Source organism: Solanum pennellii, chromosome 3 (genome assembly GCF_001406875.1).
Source record: "Solanum pennellii chromosome 3, SPENNV200".
Lineage (NCBI taxonomy): Eukaryota > Viridiplantae > Streptophyta > Magnoliopsida > Solanales > Solanaceae > Solanum > Solanum pennellii.
This window is the reverse complement of record NC_028639.1, coordinates 64,739,473-64,762,338: the sequence shown is the minus strand read 5'-3', so window position 1 is coordinate 64,762,338 and position 22,866 is coordinate 64,739,473. Positions and strand designations below refer to the sequence as shown.

At 33.1% G+C, this 22,866-nt stretch overlaps 2 protein-coding genes and 1 pseudogene across 3 annotated transcripts; all 3 read right to left on the bottom strand.

Annotated features, from left to right (window-relative positions):
• On the bottom strand, window positions 1-5,979 carry LOC107012565 (DNA polymerase epsilon subunit B). 2 transcript variants are annotated; one of them, XM_015212439.2, is made up of 13 exons: window positions 5,601-5,978; window positions 5,322-5,502; window positions 4,140-4,293; window positions 3,892-4,023; window positions 3,365-3,442; window positions 2,755-2,859; window positions 2,568-2,648; window positions 2,331-2,461; window positions 2,153-2,247; window positions 1,970-2,069; window positions 1,552-1,666; window positions 1,351-1,461; window positions 1-516 (listed from the first exon to the last, which is right to left on the bottom strand). In XM_015212439.2, the coding sequence occupies exons 1-13, from the start codon at window positions 5,764-5,766 to the stop codon at window positions 376-378; spliced, it is 1,590 nt and encodes a 529-aa protein (XP_015067925.1). In that variant the 5' UTR covers window positions 5,767-5,978; the 3' UTR covers window positions 1-375. The 2 variants fall into 2 exon arrangements, with proteins under 2 accessions (XP_015067925.1, XP_015067926.1); XM_015212440.2 differs by having other exon boundaries at window positions 168-516; window positions 5,322-5,497; window positions 5,601-5,979.
• Window positions 5,980-6,829: 850 nt separating this feature from the next.
• Window positions 6,830-11,024, bottom strand: LOC107015375 (glutamate decarboxylase). The gene is made up of 5 exons (XM_015215625.1): window positions 10,601-11,024; window positions 9,096-9,296; window positions 8,297-8,765; window positions 8,110-8,162; window positions 6,830-7,606 (listed from the first exon to the last, which is right to left on the bottom strand). The coding sequence occupies exons 1-5, from the start codon at window positions 10,892-10,894 to the stop codon at window positions 7,115-7,117; spliced, it is 1,509 nt and encodes a 502-aa protein (XP_015071111.1). The 5' UTR covers window positions 10,895-11,024; the 3' UTR covers window positions 6,830-7,114.
• A 509-nt stretch (window positions 11,025-11,533) lies between these two features.
• On the bottom strand, window positions 11,534-18,292 carry LOC107013972 (annotated as a pseudogene).
• Window positions 18,293-22,866: the final 4,574 nt, after the last annotated feature.

Here is a 22,866-nt window from a genome sequence, read left to right as displayed (position 1 = left end):
AAAGAAGAAATCGAACCAAAATAGTGTCTTGAATGAGGATCTGGATATCCAATTTTATGTTACAACAACATACCTAATATAATCCTACGGCAGCCTTACCCCTTAACTTGAGATAGCAAAGAGGCTGTATTAAAAGTACTCATCCGTCCAAGATTTTTTACTTTTGAAAATCAACTGATTATAAATTATCTTACATGAGTTACAACCTGTAAGAATGAGTATACTACGAGCTTAACAATGCAGTAGATAACCAAGGACAATAAATTGATATACAGAACCATCCTATGAAGGCACAGAAAGGGAATTAAGACTAACTTAGCCACCAAAGAGTTAATCACTAAGCTAAGATGCCAGCTTGAAGTTGATGCTAACAAGTTACAACGCTGATAATTCTACTTCTTGATTGCACGGCCGGTATGCCACAAATGTGCCATCGTTTGAAAAGGAACCAGGATTAAAACATGTAACTCCTGTGTATCTGAAAGCTTTCTGCTCACTTTTGTCCCCCAACACTATCTGTTTGGAAATATCAAATCGAACTTTATCAATTCGGGCTCGTTTGGTGTTAGGAACAAGCATAAATAGTCTTGGGATAAAAAAATAGCCCTGGGATAAAATTTAGATGTCTTGTTTTGATTTACATGTTTGGGATAACTTATCCCACCATTTATAACATAGTGATGGGATAAGTTATCCTAGGATAACTAACCCAGGATAGTTTATCCGGGGATAACTAGTTCCCAACCAAACGACCCCTTATAGTTCAAGCGCATATCCTGTTATCAGTTTCAGGCAATAACAGTATGAAAAAAAGAGTCTCAGGCAATAACAGTATGAAAAAATGAGTCTCAGGCAATAACAGTATGAAAAAAAGAGTCTCAGGCAATAACAGTATGAGAAAAAGAGAGTACATATTCTCAGCTTGAGACAATCTACAAAACCATTTAACCACATGGGATACATTGTGAAACAAAATCACAGACGTTAGTCATGATTCTGCAATCATATATCTCCTTGGGCTCTTCAAAAAATATTGTTGGGTGTATAATCAAATTTTCAAAAAGATGTGCATTTTAGGAGGGTCCAGACAACATAGCCAGGAAACTATCGGACTTACTGTGTTAGGAAAAAAACCTGTTTGTTCAAGTAAAATCAAATCTGAAACTTCAACTTAGTTGCTAGTGCAATATAATTTCATCAAGCTCAGGATATATTTTGATGATTTAGCATCACAGCTTTTAAATAGGAAGTTATACATGCATATTGTTTACTTTATCTGATGGATGAATATAAATTTTGAAGAAACTCTGATTTCGAAAAAATCTCTTTATAGAAGAAAGAGGAAAGTACCGTATGCGGGGTTGGATATAGGTGTAGACCGTGATCATAATTCCAGATAATGGGTTGAACCGTCAAGGGGAGAGGGCAGAGATGGCTTTGATGTATTATAGTCGCAACAAGCTGCAAGGAAAATAAAACATGAGCATATCCTGAATTTCGACCTATGATACCAAACAAAATCCAAACTTTGAGAATATGAAGACAATTTACATGCTCAAATGGATCACTGGTTTCTTCCATTGAGGGAGGTATCAGACACGATCTTCGCATTCTATAAAGCATATCATGGCGGAATAGAACAATGTCTTGGGTATAAAACTTGATTCTGTTTCAACATGAAGAGTTAAAATGCATCATTTAATCTATAATATAATATGCTAATGTTTCAGCAGAAGATGCAATCCTTTGTGGCATGCACCTAAGCACCCAGAATGCGTCCTACGTTAACATGAGCGACTGCATGACAAATTCTGATTGTGCTACTTTAGATTGGGCAAATGAGGGAAGAACTAAACAGTGACTATACCACTGCATTACTTGTTTTCTTTTTGTTAAACAATTGAAAATAAGCTCAAAGCTTTAGCTCTCATCGTTTAATTTAAAATAGTTTGCAGCAAACAAAGGATACCTGCATGGGTTACTGGAGAATATTGCGTTAGGAACATATTTCTGAAATTCTTCAGTTAGGTATTTAGGCAAAGTACATCTGGGTAAGGCTGTTGAAGGACCTGGAAAAACAAGAGAAAACTTCTCATTATTATTAGAGTTGGTAAAAGCTTAAACGACAAATTGTGATGATTTATCAACACACCTACATCATCAGGACCAGGGATAAAAAGAAATCGACTATGTTCTTTTAGTCGTTGGTGCGATGCAATCATTTGCCCAAGCTTTCCAAACTGAACTCTGAATATTATGTTTGTTGGTCAGTTACTTTATCAACAAATACTTGTAGCAGTAATACAGCTAAATTTCAAACTTGCACTTGCCTGAGACTGGAGATGGACTTGAATGAAAGATTAAATGGCTGAGAGCAGAAGTTTCCCATGAAGACAAATAAAGAAGGAACCACCTCTACATTTTCATAACCATTGAGGATTGTCTCCAGATTTCCCAAAGTCTTCTCTAAGGATAGGGGAGAGTGGTGGATCAGGCAACCATAACTAGTCCAAACGTATCAAAAGAAGGAATAGAGGGTTAGAAAGAGAAAAAAGAAGCATATATACCTCCTCATTGTCCAGCCATACATCAGATAGTATAACAAACATATCATTCACAGCATTTTTCTCCAGCTCTGCAAGCCTTAGCTATTACGGAAGTTAGGGAAGCTTCATAATCATTCTTAGCTACCATGAATAGTTCTGCCATGGTATTTTCAATTTTCATCTTATTGAACCAAGTAAAAAAGGATACAGTTTCCTCTTTGGTAAGAATACCACCACCAAAGAAGTCTAGTCCGGAAAAAAACGCCATGGACTTTTCTCTGTCCTCTAATGGAGGAAAACCACATGTTCTGACCTGCAAGATAATCTTAGCAAATTAGTTATAAATTAAACCACCAACAATTTTACCATATTCAAAACTCAGCCAAACAATTTGACATTGAATCCTATGTGGTGGCTTATATCACTTTTGGTACAATAATTGCTTAAAGTTGCTAATTTCTGAAGTCACACCAGGATAAAAAATATATTAAAGCACGACAGATTTGGCAAGCTTTTCATGAGAGAATTGTGAATTGGCATGCACAGAATCAGCTTTGGCAACTGGCAAGCTTTATTGGTCTTATTCTTCACTTGTAGAATTAGGAATATAATCGGTTCTAAACAAGCAGAACTTCTCCTATAGTTTACTTCGTCAGATATTGATAAGAAACTAAAAGTGAAGACTGATGAAATTCTGCTAAAGCCTAAGCACCACAAAGTATGAAAATTGAAATTGCTGTTGATTTATCAACCTCTTCCCAAGTATTTATCTAGTTCAAACTTGTATTTCAAAGAAGAGATTCGGCACAAGAATTGACCTGGAAAACACCATCCAATTGCATTTCACCTTCTGCCAAGACAATTGTATTTTCTAAAAAGAAACCTGTAGTTATCTTGTACTGCAGGTTATGGAAACACAACATGTAACTTCCAATACTGTTAAACCTAAGAACACAATTTTCGAACACTACCATCAACAAAGAGGGGGCAGATTCAATGTGCTTTAGTACTATAACTCTATTATAAGATGGACCGCATTTAAGGAATAATAACATAAACAAGAAGTGAAATTGGAAGACACTAAGACTAACTACAGGAGTAAATGCAAGAAGCAAAAGCAACTAACAGCTTTAGAAAAGAACCATAGCTTATGTAAGCAAGTGAATAGGTTTCTAAGACAACCAAAAAACTAAAGAGAGAGGAACAATCATCAGTAATGGTTCAACATCAGAAGAGAAAAACTTGCTAATGAAGTCATTAACTACTCAGACTCAAGTATATTAATCCCTGTTGTTGTATCAACTATCATGAGCAATGAAATAAGATGAAACATCGAAAAGGATATTGCACTCGATAAATTTACTTCAACAGCTGCAGTAAGGTCTTCCAAGTAGAAATGACCATCCTCCAACTGAGATATTACTCCCATTATCCATCTTCTCCCTACTCGTCCAACAAGTGATTGAATGGGAGATATCTGCAAAACAACAATTTCCTACCGTGAGCATCATTTGAACAGGAACTTGAAAGCCATAGATCTGCAATCCATCTAAAGAGATGTGAATCTAAACTAGGACCATTGTTGCCGCTCACCTCACAGCTGCCATAATCAGAAGAAGAGGCATCAAAAGCAAGAGTTGAAAACCGTGGATCACGAGATACCCTTTGAAACAATAAGAGGAATCTATCCTTGTATAAGGTGGCTTTTGCAGAAGCATCACCATGAATGGGAAGCCTCCCTGTGTGCCTACACACAGAAAATGGATTCTTCTTTTAACTTGAAATTCTAAGCATAGGAGGCTCCAAAATTATACACAGAAAGTTTTTGTATCTAATTATTTCAGAACTGATTCTTCTTACTTACTAAGCTATGAACAAATACTATCATAGTTAATATAATTAAACTATAACGCTAATAAAGGTTTCAGCCGCCTCAATTTGTAAAACAGTTCAAAAGAGAATATTATGAGAAGACCACACCAAATTGAAGTAATTGAGCCTCGAGAATATTACACAAGAGTCAAACGATGAAATGGTCCAACAAACTATTGGTAGACTATGTTCGGGTCCAGGTTGATAAAGGAGTGTTGAAAGGCTACTGGACAAGTTCGGAAGAAATTTAGTTTATAACTAGTGCTCCGTAGTATGATGAGGGCTATGCAAATTACTGTGAGAATCCCTCTCATATCCCTTCTTCTCTGGCTTCTCATCTCCGCCTTGTCTATCTCGTCATCTCCTTCTGCTCTTCTCTATCAAAATTGCTTTATCATTGTAATTTCCCTATTTCAGTTTGTTAATTATAATCAATCATCTCTGCTGTTGAATATTTCTAGTAGTATTTCCTACAGAGAACTAACTTTTCAGTACGCCTATTCCTGAAAAACGTCAACTTAAACATTTGGAGAATTTGTCTTGAACTCTAGTTACATTCCAATGAAAAGTTGAATTCTTTAAAGTCATACAGTAACATTGTCTAGATTATGCTCACTTATATGCACTCAAATTAACCAAAAATTCTCTAAGTATTTGCTATTTATTTTCAGATTCGCAAGGGACTGTAAGAGATTGTACATATATCTTAGCTATAAATAATATTAGAGGTCTCAGATAGAAATCAAGTAAACTTCATGAGTGAATTCGAGAAAACAAACATTTCTACGAACAAATAACTTACTGCTTATACCCAAATTCATAAAGTTGCAACCAGGATAAAGGCGCTCAACAAATTGAATAAAAATAATTAGGGAAAATGGATAAAAGAGTTGAATAGCATACTCATGAAAGAACTTCTTAACAGGATCGTATCTAAATTTAGGGACGATAAAAGTATCAATAACCCTAAGGGCAGAAGCAGATGAAGAACTTGAGCTAGGGTTCTCTTCAACGGCGGCATCTGCTTCCAATAAAAGGCTCACCACTTTATGCACCGGTTCCCTATCCAAAATCGAGGACTTCACTGCCCAAATCAAACAAATAGAAACAATAATTAATAAAATAACAATCAAATTACAAAAGAACAAAAAGGGTGTCCATTAAAATTAGAAATATACAGACATGAAAGATGGTGAAGCTCATCAAGAAGGAGTTCAAGAGCGTCGTCGAAAGCATCGGAAGGGAAATGGGAAAGGAAAGAGAGGACTTCGGAGAGAGCTTCAACTTTGAGAGAGTAACCTCTCATCTTGAACTTCCTCTGTACTTTGTTTCTTAAAACTCCGCTCATTTTTTCTTCTTCAGATTTTCCGTTTGAAATTCTCAGAGTTTGTGAAGCTGTAAGAATCTCTGGATCTGATATCAATGGCGGTATGGGCGGGAGAGGGCACTGGTTTTAGGTATTTGTCGATGCCAAATTTGGCGGGAAACAAAATATCCCTTTTTCTGATGACGATATTCTCCGACTTGCAATGTGATCTTTTTCACAACAAGAATAATGTTTTCATATTAAAGACAATACACTATACTATAGTACCTCCTTTTGTTTTCGTCTATCTCAATTAATTTATCTGATTTTTTTATTTTGACTTTGAGATAAGAAAAATATGAAAATCTTTTAATTTCATAATTTTAAATTAACAAACGTAAAGAATGTATGAAAATAATTTTAATTTTATGTGATTGAAATTTAAAATTAAAAAAATCAAAAAAAAGGAAAAGATGATTTTATAAAAAAGAACTAAAAAGGAAATCAAAACAAATGAATTACAACGTAGAAAGTTAATATTTTTCAAAAGAACTTAAAAGGAAATTAAAACAAATAAATTAAAACATACGGAGTATATACTTTTTAAATAGGGAAAGATGAGAGTTGCCATGAAAACACAACCAACTATGGTTGAAAAATCAAATGAATAATAATATTTGGAGTGAGGTTATGGATTTCTTGTCTCATTTAATACGCTTAAGTCTGTTGTGGAATGATATTCACCCGTTCAAATATAACTCTTAATCTATCCTTACAGAATATAATATCCTAACAACATTTTGTAATTTATGATTCAATATAATAACCTAACAACGTTTGATAACGTATGTTTCGAATAGCTCCGAATTAGCTTTGAATTGAGCTAGGCCACAAAAAAGCACCTTCAGTCAACAAAATGGAAATAATCTCTTTTCATTTAAAAATTAAGTTAGAAATAGAATATCTTTTGTGTCGAAAACAACTCGACACATAATCGTGTTTGAATTCAAGACCTATAGATCACATAAAAATAACTGCTTCAATATACCTCTCCAAACTCTCCATTTCTCTATATCTTCCTAAAATTATAATACTTCTCATCCACTCAACACAAGGAAAAAACATCATTTATAGATTTCAAATATTATTGCACGTGAAATTCAAAGATGACGCAGAGAGGGCATTCTACCAATTATGCCCGGATAGATTCATACATAAATACTTCCAGGAACTTGAAATGCAGTGCTTATTTAACATATACAGAGCCAAGATCATGAAAGCATTTACACAGATTACAGTACCAACTACTACATAAGATGGAAACAACACACGTAATACATACTACAGGATGGCGATGGAAGCGGAGCCCAGATAACAAGTGTGGCCAGACCTAGCAGACTCCGCTGGTCTTCTTCCCTGCTATTTTCCTCCAATGTTTGATAATGTCTTTCTGAGTCTCTACAGTATCCATGTGAAACTGATGAAACCCATCACCCTTGTCATTACGCACTTCCTCAGCAGTGACGCGGACAGCTTTGGTGGGCAAACGAGGAGGCTGTGTGTCCAACTCTGACAGAATTTTCTCAATGTCGGAAACAAGTCTCTCAGCTAGGCTGTGGCTGAAATCCTCTCTAATGACAACCCGCAGCACAGCAATGTGTTCAGCATCCGGTGGCATTGTGTATGCAGGGACGATCCATCCATATCTTCTGAGATGCTCAGATACTTCAAATACCGTATATTTGCTGCTGTCCCTGAGAGAAAATGCTACAACAGGAACACCCACATCCTTAGAGACAATATCGAACCGCCCCATTTTTGTGATTCCCTCTGTTAGTACTTTTGCATTTGATAAGCAATTCTCCATGACGTCCTTATAACCCTTGCAGACAAGAAACAAAAGTGTAAATCATTTATATCATGCTTAATCAATACGATTAATGTCAGATTTACTTTGTTGCACAAAATGATTTATCAACCACCTCAGAATTCAGAAGGAAAATAGCTGTTGACAAACATCATTTAAATATTCCACTGTTTTACTCCATAACTCTTTTGGGTAAAATGTGTTCTAAATTCAAAGGCGTTCTGCATAATCATAGCAAGCACGACATAAGATCTAAAAAAATGCCCCTGAAGAGTCTCAGCTTTCGACTTATATTAACAAATGATAGAAAAAGGGCAGTGTAGAAAAAAAGGACAGCCCCGTTTATTAAAGCTCCCGCTACATGCAGGATCCGGAGAAGGCCGGACCACAAGGGTCTATTGTACACAATCTATCTGCAAAAGGCAGCTGTCGACTTATATTAAATAACATAATCCAGGCAATTGTTGTTCAGACTTGAAGAAACACAGAGTCGTCTCGAATATGATATCGATAATTACCTCAAAGCCAAGTCTTATTAACTGATAATACTGCGCAATTATTTGATAGGAACCTGAAATTGGGAGACAGTATTAAAGCTAACATCAACATGAGATCTCCAATAGGAATTAAAAATTGCTTCTGAGTGACAAATCATAGCTTATTTTCTTTCACTACATGGAAATTTGTAAGTGCACTTGATATTACCTTTAGAGAAGTTGAGAGTAAAAGTAGGCTGATCAGACCCAAGGTAGTTTATATGAAAGACGAGTTCATCGGGCAAGTCTTCCTTGCTCCGCCATATCACCCAACCGACACCAGCATATACAAGGCCATACTTGTGACCACTGACGTTTATACTTTTCACTAGAGGCAAACGGAAATCCCATTCAAGATCTGGCCAGAGGAAAGGAGCAATAAATCCTCCACTCGCAGCATCGACATGAATCGGTGTCTCCCATCCGGTTTCCTTGTTCTTTTTTGTAAGGAGCTCGTTTAGGAGCTTCACATCCTCAAACTCCCCAGTCAGAGTAGAACCAAGGATTGCAGCAACACATATTGTATTCTCATCCACTATCTCTACTGCTTTGGCAGGGTCCATTACATAGTATCCTTCTTTTAGTTTCACCTCCTTCAACTCAACCTCAAAATACCTTGCAAATTTTTCCCAGCAGACCTATACCCCATAATTTAAACAGAAAAGTTTCAGCAGAATCGAAAACAACAGATAGCAGAGAAACCAAACTTTAGTAATCAGACAATTATACAAGACTAACAAGATTCTAGTAAACTTGCTCCAAAAGGGTGATTAAGGGACTGGTTTTGACAATTGACAGAACATTTGTTTAAAAGATATCTACTTCCATCTGATCAGATTTAGTCACTTGTAAGTAACAGACTGCAATTGTCAACAATATCACCACATGTTACAAGACTAGGATTCATGTTCACAGTTCATTTACAGTATAAGCAAGACGCTGCAAAGTTGACTGGAAGTCTGATTCACCTGCACATTAGCTCCAGTGACTATATTAGGCTTATCGAAAGGTTTGCCTTCTGCTTTTCTTTTTGATTGCCATTTGCGTTTGAAAGCAAGGCCAGCAAGCATTATTGCCTCTGATGAACCCACTGTACCAACTCCAACTGCAGTCTCATCATCACCAACCGGGGCATGGAAAAGATGTGCTAACATGTTAACAGATCTATTCTGCAGCACAAAACCAAATCACTCCAAGTATCAACAGCATCTACCCAAAAACATAAATTTCATCTCCTTTCTCCATAATTATATGGTACTATTTCAATTTTGCAACTCCAAAATTTTAATTTCATTCAACAACATACCTAGTATAATCCCGCAGGTCTGTTTTTGATAGACCCTCGGGTCAAGTAGAGAGGTTGTTTACGTTTCAATTACTTCAATCCAAAATCATTGAACTATATCTACACATTGATGTGGCATCAAACTAATTTTTTACCCAATATTTTTCTATTAACATTAAGAAAAGGACTCAATTTTTTTTTGGTAACCAACAAAATTGTATTAATCAATAATTTTTTACCTCAATATTTTTCTAGTAACATTAAGAAAATGACCCAACTTGCTATTCTAAAAAAAACAGAGACAACCAGAAAAGAGGAAAACTAAGCTAGCAATCTAAAAAGTGAATGGCTTGCACAGTTTTCTGGACACAGCTAATATAAGCAATCTCCCTGGCTAGAGATCCCCAAGTTCTGCCTTCCTTCTCGAAGATTCTGTGATTCCTCTCAATCCAAATCGCATAGACATACTCAAGTATACACTGTCTAGTTTATAGATCTACCAAGTTAATTTCAACTTATACAGATTATCAACTAATCTTCATCCAGAGATTTATCTATACTTACTTAATTAATAAATCTATAATTACTTAATTAATAAATGATCTAATCATCTCAGTACATTGATCTTGCGAAATTATAAAGTTGATTTTTTTGGAACTACAAAAAACCCTAGATTTTTAGGAATGTTTCTAGAGTAATCACTTGGATAAATATCTTGTAGAAATATATAGATATTCTAGAATATAATATAATGTTACTAGATTAGATATTCGTAGAGAATTGTAGATTTTGTAGTATCTAGAACCAATATAAAAAAGGTATGATATTGTACATCTGTAACAAACCCAAATATTTCAGTATCTTTCATAAACAAGTTCTCCACCTCTTAGTTAAATCTTCCGATCTTAGCTAACGATTTGGACTATCAGAAAGTTTTCTGATTATAATTTTCTCCTGTTATTCTCTGCCTATATTAAAGTAAGCTCCTATGCCCATCAAATATGTCAATAGAATACCTTTCTGCTGAATAGCAATTTGAAGTTAAAATTTCTTATTTTACTCCCAAGAACAATTAATTAATAGTTTTTAAATCTCAGAAAATCGACAAAAAAGTCACTCAACTAATAATAATTATTTCAGAAAGTCATTTATGACAGGAAATTGAGGGAGGAAGCAATAAGTACTGACTTGAAGTTCAGTGGTGACAGGATACTCATCCATGTCGACATAGTTTTTATTAATGGATGACATGATGAGCTTATCGCACTCGGGCTCCATCCACGTGCTAACAAAGGAAGCTAAATTCAACCTGGGGTTACCATCCAACATAAGCTCGTCGTTTACAATCTGATAAGCTGCTTCCTTCGGCATGGATTTTTTAGGGATTTTGAACTTAGGTAAAGGTTCCTGTACATATCTTGATGCAAATGTACAGTGCAAGCTCTCTTCTGACTCTCTTATCGACGTCGTTGTTAACACCATTTTTTTTTTACAATCTTTTTTGTTTCGATTGATCAGAGGAGAAAATGGGGGATAAATAAGAGTAACAGAGGAGAGGGATAAATGACACGTAGTGCGATGTGGCGGTTGGGAAATGGGAAGTTCCCTTACCTGTTGCATTTAATATTCTCTACACATAGCTGACGTTGTAGATTTGAGATATTTTAAATGTTTTTATTTTTTTGTTATTTAAAATTCTTTTGATAAAGTTCAATTGTCAAATTAGCCTGATTTGATTTTGATTGGCTTTGTCTATTACAAAATAAACATATATGGTTTTAAACCAATGAAATTATTTACTCTTTACCACACGTAAACAATTTGCAGAATCAGTTTAAGAATTGAATTGTGATGGTGCCAATATCCAAAGTGGGAATGGTAGTAATTAAAATGAATATGAATTCCTTTGAGTAGATGTTTTGGCCCCCAGTGGTGGTTCTAGAGACGCCACTGGGCCATAGTCCTTTGGCTTTATTTTCTACACTAGATTCCACTAATACGTAGAGTCTAGAGATAACATAGTTTAACCAGATTTTTTAGTTGATGTGATGGCAAAAACTCCACTTACAATCCAATTATTCAAGCAAAATATTGAATGAAAGGGAACACAAGTTCAAATTCTAGGAAAGCAGAAAAAAGAAAAGTTATACATGTGCTAGTGAGTAGTAACAGTAACATGGATACAATGAAATGATCGAGGGGAGCACAAGACTATCTATGCATCCATAACTCAACTAGTCTTGGATGTAGGCAGAAAACATCTTTTTTTTGTTCATCTGAATCTAGAAATGTTTGGAATTTGATTTTTAATCTTGTACGCGTTGATAAATGACTAACATAATTGCTATCACCTTTTTCGTCAATGTCAGAACATTTTACCAATGCCGTCCTGTCTAGAGATAGATTCATTGAATACAAACCTAGTAGCCCACCTGTGTGTATGAATAGAGCCTTTCTTCCCTCCCACTTTTTTGGATTCTCACTCGTGTCTTTCATCAGTCCCATAAGCTGCTTTACCACTGTGTGAGAATTAACAATCAGAAGATCAATGTGTGAATAAAGTATCCTCGAGAAATCAATATGAGTAGTTTGAGTTGTACATCAATCATGTCTCGAGTTCAAGTGCAAGGTTCAGTTTTCTAGTCTAGATGTTGGAAAAACTCGAAAACATTTGTAGATCAAAAGACTAAAGACCTTAACTTCATTTGGAACCTAGTCAGTCTTAAAACAGACTTCCATACAGCTAAGTTTACAACATCAATATCAATCACCTTGTTTCAGAATCAAATAAAAAACTGTATTCGTTTTCTATAGCTTTGTTATCTTCAACCAAAGAAGAAGTTTATGTTAAGGATTCTAGTATTTTATTTTTATTTATTAATGTAAATAACACAGGATTATACTATTACAGATTTTATAGTGAACATATTATTCTACGAACTCTTCAAAATTTGGTGCATTCATAAGTTATACTGCTCAGATTCTTTAAATATGATGACGGTAGTTTTTGGAGTATCCGACAAGGGTGTGACAACATATTTGGAGAGTCCACACAACATAGCTTATAAGAATAGGCAGTTTCTAAGACTGGAGAACATGTTAATGCAAATACGCTTTACATAATCCAGACAAATTCTGTGTGCAGTCGTGGAAAGCTGACATGCCATGATGTAAAAAAATGAGAAGGCACAATTGGCCATACCTGTAGACAGGGTCAAGAATAACACCTGTGGTTTCAGCAACTTGCTTCACAAATTTAAGCTCATCAGCGGTGCTCATAGCATACCCAAGGCCTTTTACCTGTTAAAATACCAAAGTGCAAAGACAAGAATAGTTGATACCAAGAGGTTCCTTAGAGAAATATACTAAAATTTCATATACGGAACTACATCCATAATTTCCTCCTGAACATGGATCTGGAGTCTGAACATGAATGACTTATGATAAGATTTCGGTAACAGGTAAAATATCCATCAAAGATTTCGGTCATGAAGGTCTTTCAGAAATAAGCTTTTTTTAAAAAAATTTGAGCATTGCCATTTACATTAAAAATCATAAGCTATGTAAGATGTGTAACATGGGAAGAGAGAACATTTACAGATAAAAAATAACAAAATATCCATGACTTACAACCAACAGTTGATGTCACATTGTTTTTATCATTAATTAGTATCTCAATAGTTATTGAACAACAAGAAGTGAGTGACTCAATGAAATGGAACCATGAGTCCTTACAGTTTCGATGCTAACAATATCACGGGAGCTAACTCCTGCAGTAATTCCGTCAAGTAGGCCTTGAACAAATTCATAAAAGTGATCCGGATCGTCACAGACACAAAATGCATTAATCTACAAATCAAAAACAGTTATTAGTGACAGTTATATTTTGTGAAGATGGGAGCAATTTAAAAAAAAGACAAGCAGTTTACTTTTGCTTAAGCCACTGAGCATGGATGCAATTGACAAACCAGCGACTGTACCCCCACTGGAAACCATTGAGACATAACACTGAGGTTAAAACACTGAAAGATAATTAAATCATGACTTTCACCATAATGTAATTCCAGGCACAAAGAAAAAATCATTTTTAGGAAGTTGAAGTTACTCATTCTTGAAGAAAAGTAAACATAGAATAACGGAAATTCTACTAGGGATACACAACTGAGGCATCTATAATGCAAAAAAAAAACGTCTTCAGGTTCAATCAATAAAATGTATTAACAAGTACTTTTAGCGGCAATAGCTTAATAAAGATAGAGATTTCAAATGATATGCTTTGATAGGAAAACAGGTTACTAGGAGGCACCGAAAACTTGGTTGTAGCCTAAAAAAAGTGATAGAACTAGTGTCCAGGGAGAATATATTGAAAATCCAAAACTCCGCCACAGAAAAACATACTCAAAACATATATCAGAGAAACTGGCATGCGTTGATGTATTAAAGAACAACTATCAGAGCAACACTCAGTAATAAAAGTAACAAACAAGAGAGAGAGAGAGAGAGAGAGTATGTGTGTCTAACAGAAGTCAAGCAAAGATTAGGCATATCATGGGTCAAATTGAGTAATGAATATAATGTTCCTTAGTAACAGTATGGGTCAAATTGAGTAATGAGTATAATGTTCCTTAGTAACAGGACGAGTCTCGATCATTCTCTATGTTCATAGTATATTCCTTTTTATTTTGGGACAAACTTCTCAACCATATTTTCAGCATATCTTGCATTTAATTCCAGGCATGAACAATTTGAAATGCAACAAGCTCGTTTATAGCATACTATTATAAAATTATGCAGAAGAGGCGCAAACCTGCCACAAGCTACAACAATGTCGTCGAATTTTTGTTCAATGCTCAAGTGCTGAAGTTGTTGCTCCAATTCCCTGACAGCCTCAATATAGCCCCTGAGAAAATAGTCACGCTTAGCAAAATGGTGACAGCTTTTGTATTCCTTCCTGAAGCTAGTAGGGCAAATATCTAGAATAAAAATTTCTCAGCTGTGCAGTAAATCATAATGTATAACATCACTCTCCATTACATAATGATGGCAACTGAGGGTCAGAGCATAACTCGGTACAAGACCCCGCTAAGAGGGGGCAGCTGGGTCAAGATCAGACTATTCATTCGACATGCTTTAATAAAGTATAGGCCTTTGAGGAACTTCCTAACAAAATAAAGGGTTGAAGCCTTGGTTATTCAACTAATAATGCTGATGACACATTGTATCTTTTTCTTTAATAATGTATTATAAGTCTATTAGTGATGGTATAAACATTGGCATATAGAAGGTACAACCCTTGGCATCTACTACTAGCTTCTGAACAGCTTATTGCTCTGTCAAACAAGAAAATGAGTCATCCTTGGCTACCCTAGTGCTATCACATTTATGTTGTAAAGGAATATCAACTACCGATCAAAAGAAAAGGCTGAAGAATGCTAATGCCATAATCCATAACGTTATTTGACTATTCAATACCAAGAGGCCAACCGACTACATAGAGGGTTTCAGCTGGTAAGAAGAACTTGAAATGGTTGATTAACTTCAAACTTTCTACACAGGGTTAAGCCTCACTGGAGTTCAAAAATTAACAGCCAGTTTCAATAGAAACCAAAATAGTCATCCAAATATAAGTGTCATTGTGAGACACAAAACAGCAGATGAGAGCGAATAAAATAAGTGAATTCAATGCTTGCACCAAACCAGATAAGACTGCACTCTATGGCTCGATTTGGGGGCACAAGATGGAAAATATATTTGCTAGTGAAGAATTCACAATGAATAGGGAATGGGCTACGTATTCATTTCAGATTAAGGCAAGATGCAATGAGTTCAGAGGCTGTATAGGGTACTCTAAACTCAGAAATTGAAGGTTATTATCAATCACACAAAAATCCAAATGTCCAAACATATATCAAGGTGCAAGCGAAGTACTGGAAATTAGCAAGAAGAAATGAAGTAGGTTTAGACTTTATCAGCAGAAGGAACAAGATGTGGCATAACAAAATGAGCCTCACCAGGTTCCTAGAGAATAGGATCCACCAACGGGGATGACATACGGCTTTCTCCCTTCATTTAACAGCGATGACATACGGCTTTCTCCCTTCATTTAACAGCTTTTCTTTCAATATTTTGATAAGAGCCTGTAGCATAACACACATTATAATCAGTACCATAATAATAAAGCCTATCAGCTTAAGCTACTTGAAATAGACAGACAATACAACTGAAAATAGGCCAAAGTTCAGATACTAGTTCCACTAGGAAAATCAGGAACGCGTCACAAAATTGGAGGGCAACACCACTTCAGATATTCGCTGACTATAAATCATTTCATTAAAGGGTAAAATGAGCATTTTAAAGATTGTTACTTAATATAAAAATGTGTCATTCTTTTTTGGACCGACTAAAAAGAAAAGTAAGTCATATAAAGTGGGTCAGAGGGAGTAGGTGGTCTATCGCTTGATTTCCAGTAAGATATACACACGCACTCCATAAAAAGATGATTCAACTAGTACATATTATATTTGAACAGGGTGCGCAGCTTTGTAATCTGATCTATAATATAATCAAACATCTTCAGAAAGTCTCTTTGCAGCATCAAATTACCTGTACATCAAAAGTCTCCTAGTGCAAGCAGCGGAAAGATAGAAAGAAAGCTTAAAACTTAAAGCATTAGAAACACAAGAGGATGAATGTGAAATTACGAGGAAGAAAGTACAGACCTCAACGCCAACTTTTGCATATTCTTCTTTTGAAACGAGATCAATGTGCGCTCCAACCAAATGGTCAATAAGGAGGTTCCCTGTTAATCCAGGATCTTTATCCACAAGTAACTGTGACATAACTAAAGAAGTTATTCACATAAACAGGAAGATGTGACTTGCAGAAAATGTATGAATCAAACAGAATATATTTTTTGATAAAGGTAATGTTGTATTCTTCATCGGAGATGTTGGCTACCATCGAAAGAGATTTACAGTTGGCTCAAAGATAAGATAAAAACTTGCTACACAGAAACCTAAAAGGATCTTATAAAATCTAAAAACGCATCCTCTATACCCTCCTATTTACACAAAAAGAAGAAAGTCCTTTGAGGTAACAGAATACGAAGAGAGCAATTATAGTATACCTGTGAAGTGCGTAAGATGAAGCGACAGCAGTAGCACGACAGTGATTACTTTGTATGCTACCTATAGTCACTATGCAGTCAGCGCCCTGTGCCACAGCATCTGCCAACAAGAACTCCAGCTTTCTGACCTTGTTTCCACTCAACTGCATTCCTGACATATCATCGCACTGCAAATTCAAAGTTACTTCGTATTATAAAGCATTTGGAATAGTGACACCGGCATGAAAAGAGCCAAACAGATAAGAGAAACGATAGCACAAAAAGAAATCCTCATCCTAAGGCTCCCTATAAAACAAGAAGTTGCACTTTACACATACCATGAAATATTTTCTAGAGGAACCCTATTCTTGTTTCAATATATATGTATATTTCTAGAGGAAGGTTTACCATCTATCTTATAAACGATTTTCGGCTAAGCTTACCACTTTGCGGTGACCCAACAAACCACAAATTATCGAGATAATCAAGCTGCAAAATGCACTTGATGGACATCAATTGAGACAAAAGCTAAGGAGTCCTAAATTTACACTGAAAGCACTTATGTCTAATGCCACTGCAAATAACTTATATTTCAAATATTTAGGTTATCCCATTCATACATTTATCATCATTTTACTCCAAATTTCATAGTAGTTATCACAATATATTTATCTTTTTATTAGTGTATATCTTCAGAAAAATATTTCTATATCATAATATCGATAACCAACTTAATTATTAAAAAGATGCCAATACCCAAGTTTCTATGGGTCTATATGAACACCACGTAAACTAGTTGTTCATGTACTACATATAAATCATGTTTCGAGTACTGGCTCGAAAGAAATGTCATTGGAATGAGATCTTTGTTATCAAATACATAGCTAACACTTCTTAAAATTCTTTTTAGCTAAAAAATTGAAATTGGGGCACTCAACTTAAATATATCATACACACATAATTCCTCAACTTCACAAGTACTTCCTTCAAGCAGACATGCATAAACCAAAATCACAAAAAAAGATTGATATTAAATCAACATTTCTCAAGACCTGAAATGATCGCACTTATGTTTGCCTCACAAAAATCCGAAAAATAACATTATTTCATTGCTCAAATAGAGTTTTATCAAGCTAATAGTACTTCCTCCAGTTTTTTGTTCGTAATGCACGTTCATTATTTCCAAATGAATTAGCAGAATAAATTTACCTTTAACCAAATTCTTCGGCAAATTAGGCAGGTTCCACTTGTGAATTGGAGTCGGAAACTAATAACAATACCAAATTTTCAAAAAAAAAAAAAAAACCAGAATGATCAATCCTCTCGTACACTTTACACAAACAGAGAATAAGCACAAATAGAGATAGAGATTAGAGATTGTTATCTTACAAATAGGGCTAAGATGGGAAGGAGGTGATGGGTTACTCGTCCATAGATTATTTGGTAATCGCAACTCCGTTTCTTCAAGTTTAGCGTCCTATACTTGCTTCTTTAAAAAGAAAATAAGAAAATGTTCATAATCCTATATATAGGTAAAAATACGAATATTTTCGCTAATATGTCAATCTTGATCTCGCCTAACTCAGTGTACTCTTGAGCCTTTCCTGGAGGAAGAGAGACTCAATCCCAAGTAGCAAACCATTCTAGTGCTACGATCTCGTAACGGCTTGTCTGGAGTCCAGCGGCTCTCTAAGGCTTCGATGTACTAGTAACACTTTGTTTGTATCATTGTTACCCATTATTTCATAATGTATTATATAGTATTGTATTTTACTGTACTATATTGTATGATAGATATAATGTTTGGGTAGACTGTATTGTTTTTTGTTGTTTAATAATATTTTAATTGTTTGATTTGATCGTATCATACTGTATTTAATTTATAAATTTACTAAAATATCCTAATTATTCTAAGGTAAGAGGCTTGACTAGATTCAAATAATTAAGATAAAGGGTAAAATAATATTTTAAAATATTATGTAAATATATAATTGAAAAATAAATTAAGTAACAATGAAAATAAACATTATAGGTATAACAATACAATACAATACAATACATTTTAAATGACAATCAAAATAAATATTATAGAAAAGGGTTTGATATACCCTTCAACTTTGTTATTTAGAGCTGATACACCCCTTGTTGTGAAAGTGGCTCATATATACCCCTACTTGTAAACAAATAGCTCACATATACCCTTTTCCTATAACGGAAATGAAAAAAAAATAATTTTAATCTAAATTTTTATTATTTTTTTGCTAAAAAATATAATCCCATATGAGTAAATTTAATCCTCGTCAAACATATTTTTTTCGACTTTTTTTTATTTCAATGACTAATTTATAATTATTATTTTGATAATCAAATTTATTTATGTTTCACTAATATTTTTGTAAAACTTATTGTAGATGACCAAATTTTTTCTTCAAATACGAAATTAAATTACAATACACACAAAAAAAATAGTTTTAATTTTTTTTCTTTAAACTAAGGAATGAAAGAAAAAACAAAATAAGAATAAGAAATTCAAATAATTATAATAAAAGAAGTCAAAAAATAATTTATGCATGAAAAAAATTAAAATATACCTTGAACTTTGATAGAAGAATCATATATACCCCTAAATATTTTTTTTAAAAAAATTAGAAGTAACAAATATAAATTTAAAACTAATTTTTTAACTTCCTTTAAATGAAGGGTATATGTGAGCCATTTTGTAACGGCAGAGGTATATGTGAGCCGTTTGTATAACGGTAAGGGCGTATATGAGCCACTTTTATAACGAGGGGTATATCAGTTCCAAATGACAAAGTTGAGGGGTATATCAGACAAAGATACAAACATAGCGTAAAATAGGAAAAAGAACGTAACACAATTCTAAAAGGAACACAAAAGCTGGTTCAGAATCCTATAGATAGGCAAATATTTAACAGAATATTTCCACTAAAATAGTAACACAAGTCGTGAAAAGAACATAACACCCATTACTACTAAAACAAAATTATTAAATTGATGTTTGTTAACAATCAGTTTATTGACTTTTGATATGGCTACAAGCCTCTTCTAAGTTGAAATGACTATTTCTCAAAATTGAGAGGACATTTCGGTTTTTAAAGTAAAGTTGGGGTGTAAATATTTTCCGCCCTAAATTTATATAATAATAATAATAATAATAATAATTAAGTTCAACAGATTGTCATAAAAAAAAAAGGAAAAAAAGACGAGCATTACCATAAAAGAGGTGCTACAAAATCTGGGGACAGTTTATGTAAATCTCTTTTTTTTTTTTTAAGCTATAGTAGCTTTGAAGATAAATAAATCTTATTNGTATATGAGCCACTTTTATAACGAGGGGTATATCAGTTCCAAATGACAAAGTTGAGGGGTATATCAGACAAAGATACAAACATAGCGTAAAATAGGAAAAAGAACGTAACACAATTCTAAAAGGAACACAAAAGCTGGTTCAGAATCCTATAGATAGGCAAATATTTAACAGAATATTTCCACTAAAATAGTAACACAAGTCGTGAAAAGAACATAACACCCATTACTACTAAAACAAAATTATTAAATTGATGTTTGTTAACAATCAGTTTATTGACTTTTGATATGGCTACAAGCCTCTTCTAAGTTGAAATGACTATTTCTCAAAATTGAGAGGACATTTCGGTTTTTAAAGTAAAGTTGGGGTGTAAATATTTTCCGCCCTAAATTTATATAATAATAATAATAATAATAATAATTAAGTTCAACAGATTGTCATAAAAAAAAAAGGAAAAAAAGACGAGCATTACCATAAAAGAGGTGCTACAAAATCTGGGGACAGTTTATGTAAATCTCTTTTTTTTTTTTTAAGCTATAGTAGCTTTGAAGATAAATAAATCTTATTTGAGTAACTTTATTGATACTACAAAATAAACCCAAGTTATTTTATAGAGAGTTTGATACTACAAGAGTTTACGATAGTTGAATGAGCAATTAACTTATTTTGATATTTTCTCAAAGTGTAATCAATCATGTCCATTAACTTGTTTTTCTTCGCGTATTAGAAAGCACTCATGTCTAATGCAACTGCAAATAACTTCGAAAAGATTTTCAAATATTTGGGTTTCTCCATAATTCATTATTTGCATGAAAATAGTAGGATACATTTATTATCCCTTTACCCCCTAGTTTCATGGTATTTATCATTTATTTATTAAACTAGTAAACTTAGCTGTGTTATGTGCGATGTATAAAAGTTGTTATTTTTTTTAATTTTCAAATTGAAATAGATTAGCTGATAGATTTTATTATTTAGATTTGTAATTTCAACTCAATTCATGAATTGATTTTATCAAAAAAATAAATATCCTGGTCAAATATCTATACTTTTCTTGGTTGAATAGTACTTATTCTTTTATGTTAGTTATAATATATAATTAAGAACTTATGACTTTATTATCCATTTTAATGAGTTCTCAAAATTAAATATCGTAAACTTTTATATTTTGTTAAAAATTTAAAGTGAAAATTTTAGTCTTTTAAATTTTTTAAAAAATATCAAAAGAATTAAATAGTAACAAATCTAAAAACAGTCTTCGAAATATGAAAAATTATTTGTAATAGATAAGCTAACTATAATTTGAAGACTTAAAAAAGTACTTCAATATTTGTATATTAAAATTTAAAGTTTTCTCTCTATATGTTGATTCTTTGGAAGGAAATGGGTGATACATGATTTTACTTCGGTAAACTGATTTTTAGTGATATAAAATTAACATAAAAATAATATATTGTTTTTAAAATACATAATAAATAAGTGATAAATAAACAATTATAAATGAATGATAAAAGTTTTTTATGTAAAGATTAAAAAAAAAGAATCTTATAATATTTAATAAAAGCTTATAATCAGACTTTTGAATTTTTTTCTAAATAAGGTAAATATAAAAAAAAAAATTCACAAATAATATAATTATTTATAATTATTAACGATAAATGATATTTTTATATAATTAAAGTGCAGGAGAAAAAGTTAAGTAAATTTTTAGAATCATTATAATAGAGGATGAAGGGTTAAGTAATAAGTATATTTGAAATAATTATTTGTATTAATTTTTTTCTTGATAAATTATCTTCTATAATTCTACGTTTTTTTAAAATTTATTTCAATGCTGTTTTTTTAGTCTCCTCCTTTTTCTTATTTTATTTTTTCATTTTTTTACTCTTTGCTTGTTTATTTCCATTAAGAAATCACTAATGATTAGCACCGTAATTAAGAGAATCAAGTTTGCTCGTTTTTAGTATTTTTACTAATTTATATTTTTTTAAAACAGTAACAATTAGCATCGTATCTTAACATATTCAAGTTAGCTTGTCTTTAGCTTTTTATTAATTTATGCAAAATGTTTAAAATGAATTCTCTTAATTAATTTTTATTATATTTTTCATGATTCATATTTTATTAAAAATTTAAAAGTAATTTCATAATAATTTTTATTATCTCCCGTCGCTAAGTGTATCTACAAATACATTTTAATGTTTTCAAGAGTCGTTTTTACTCTGACTTTTATTAATGATCTTGCTCTTATAATTTCACGCAAAAAAATAAATCAATTATTCTCTTTTGTATAGCTTATTTTGTATCATTCTTATTAGAAATAAAAATAATTGCACAAAGCAGTGTTTGTAAATAGGTTTTGCATTACAAGATTAAAGTAGAGGACAATTAAGCTAAACATAATTATATTTGGTTAGAATTTTATTTTTTTTATGTGCTTTTAAGATGTCACAAATTTAAACATTAAGTAATTGGGGGTTATTAAGGTATAAAGTAGGAAGTTATAGGTATTACTAAGGGATAATGCACAAATACCCTCTTAACCTATGCCCGAAGTTTCAGAGACACACTTGTACTATACTAAGGTCCTATTACCCCCTGAACTTATTTTATTAATAATTTTCTATCCCTTTTCGGCCTTCGTAGCACTATCTTGTGGGCCCAACGAATTTTTTTTCAAGCTAGTGCCATGTAGGCCGAAAAGGAGTAGAAAATTACTTATAAAATAAGTTAAGGGGGGTATTTTTAAAATTATGTATGTGATTTTCTACTCCTTTTCGACCTACGTGGCACTAGCTTGAAAAAAAAGGTCAACCAGCATTGGGTCGACAAGATAGTGTCACGTAGGCCAAAAAGGGATAGAAAATTAGTAATAAAATAAGTTCAGGGGATAATATGATCTTAGTAAAATATAAATGTGTCTCTGAGATATCGGGCATAAATTGAGGGGGTACTTGTGCATTATCCCTTTAGGATATATATATATATATATATATATATATATATATATATATATATATA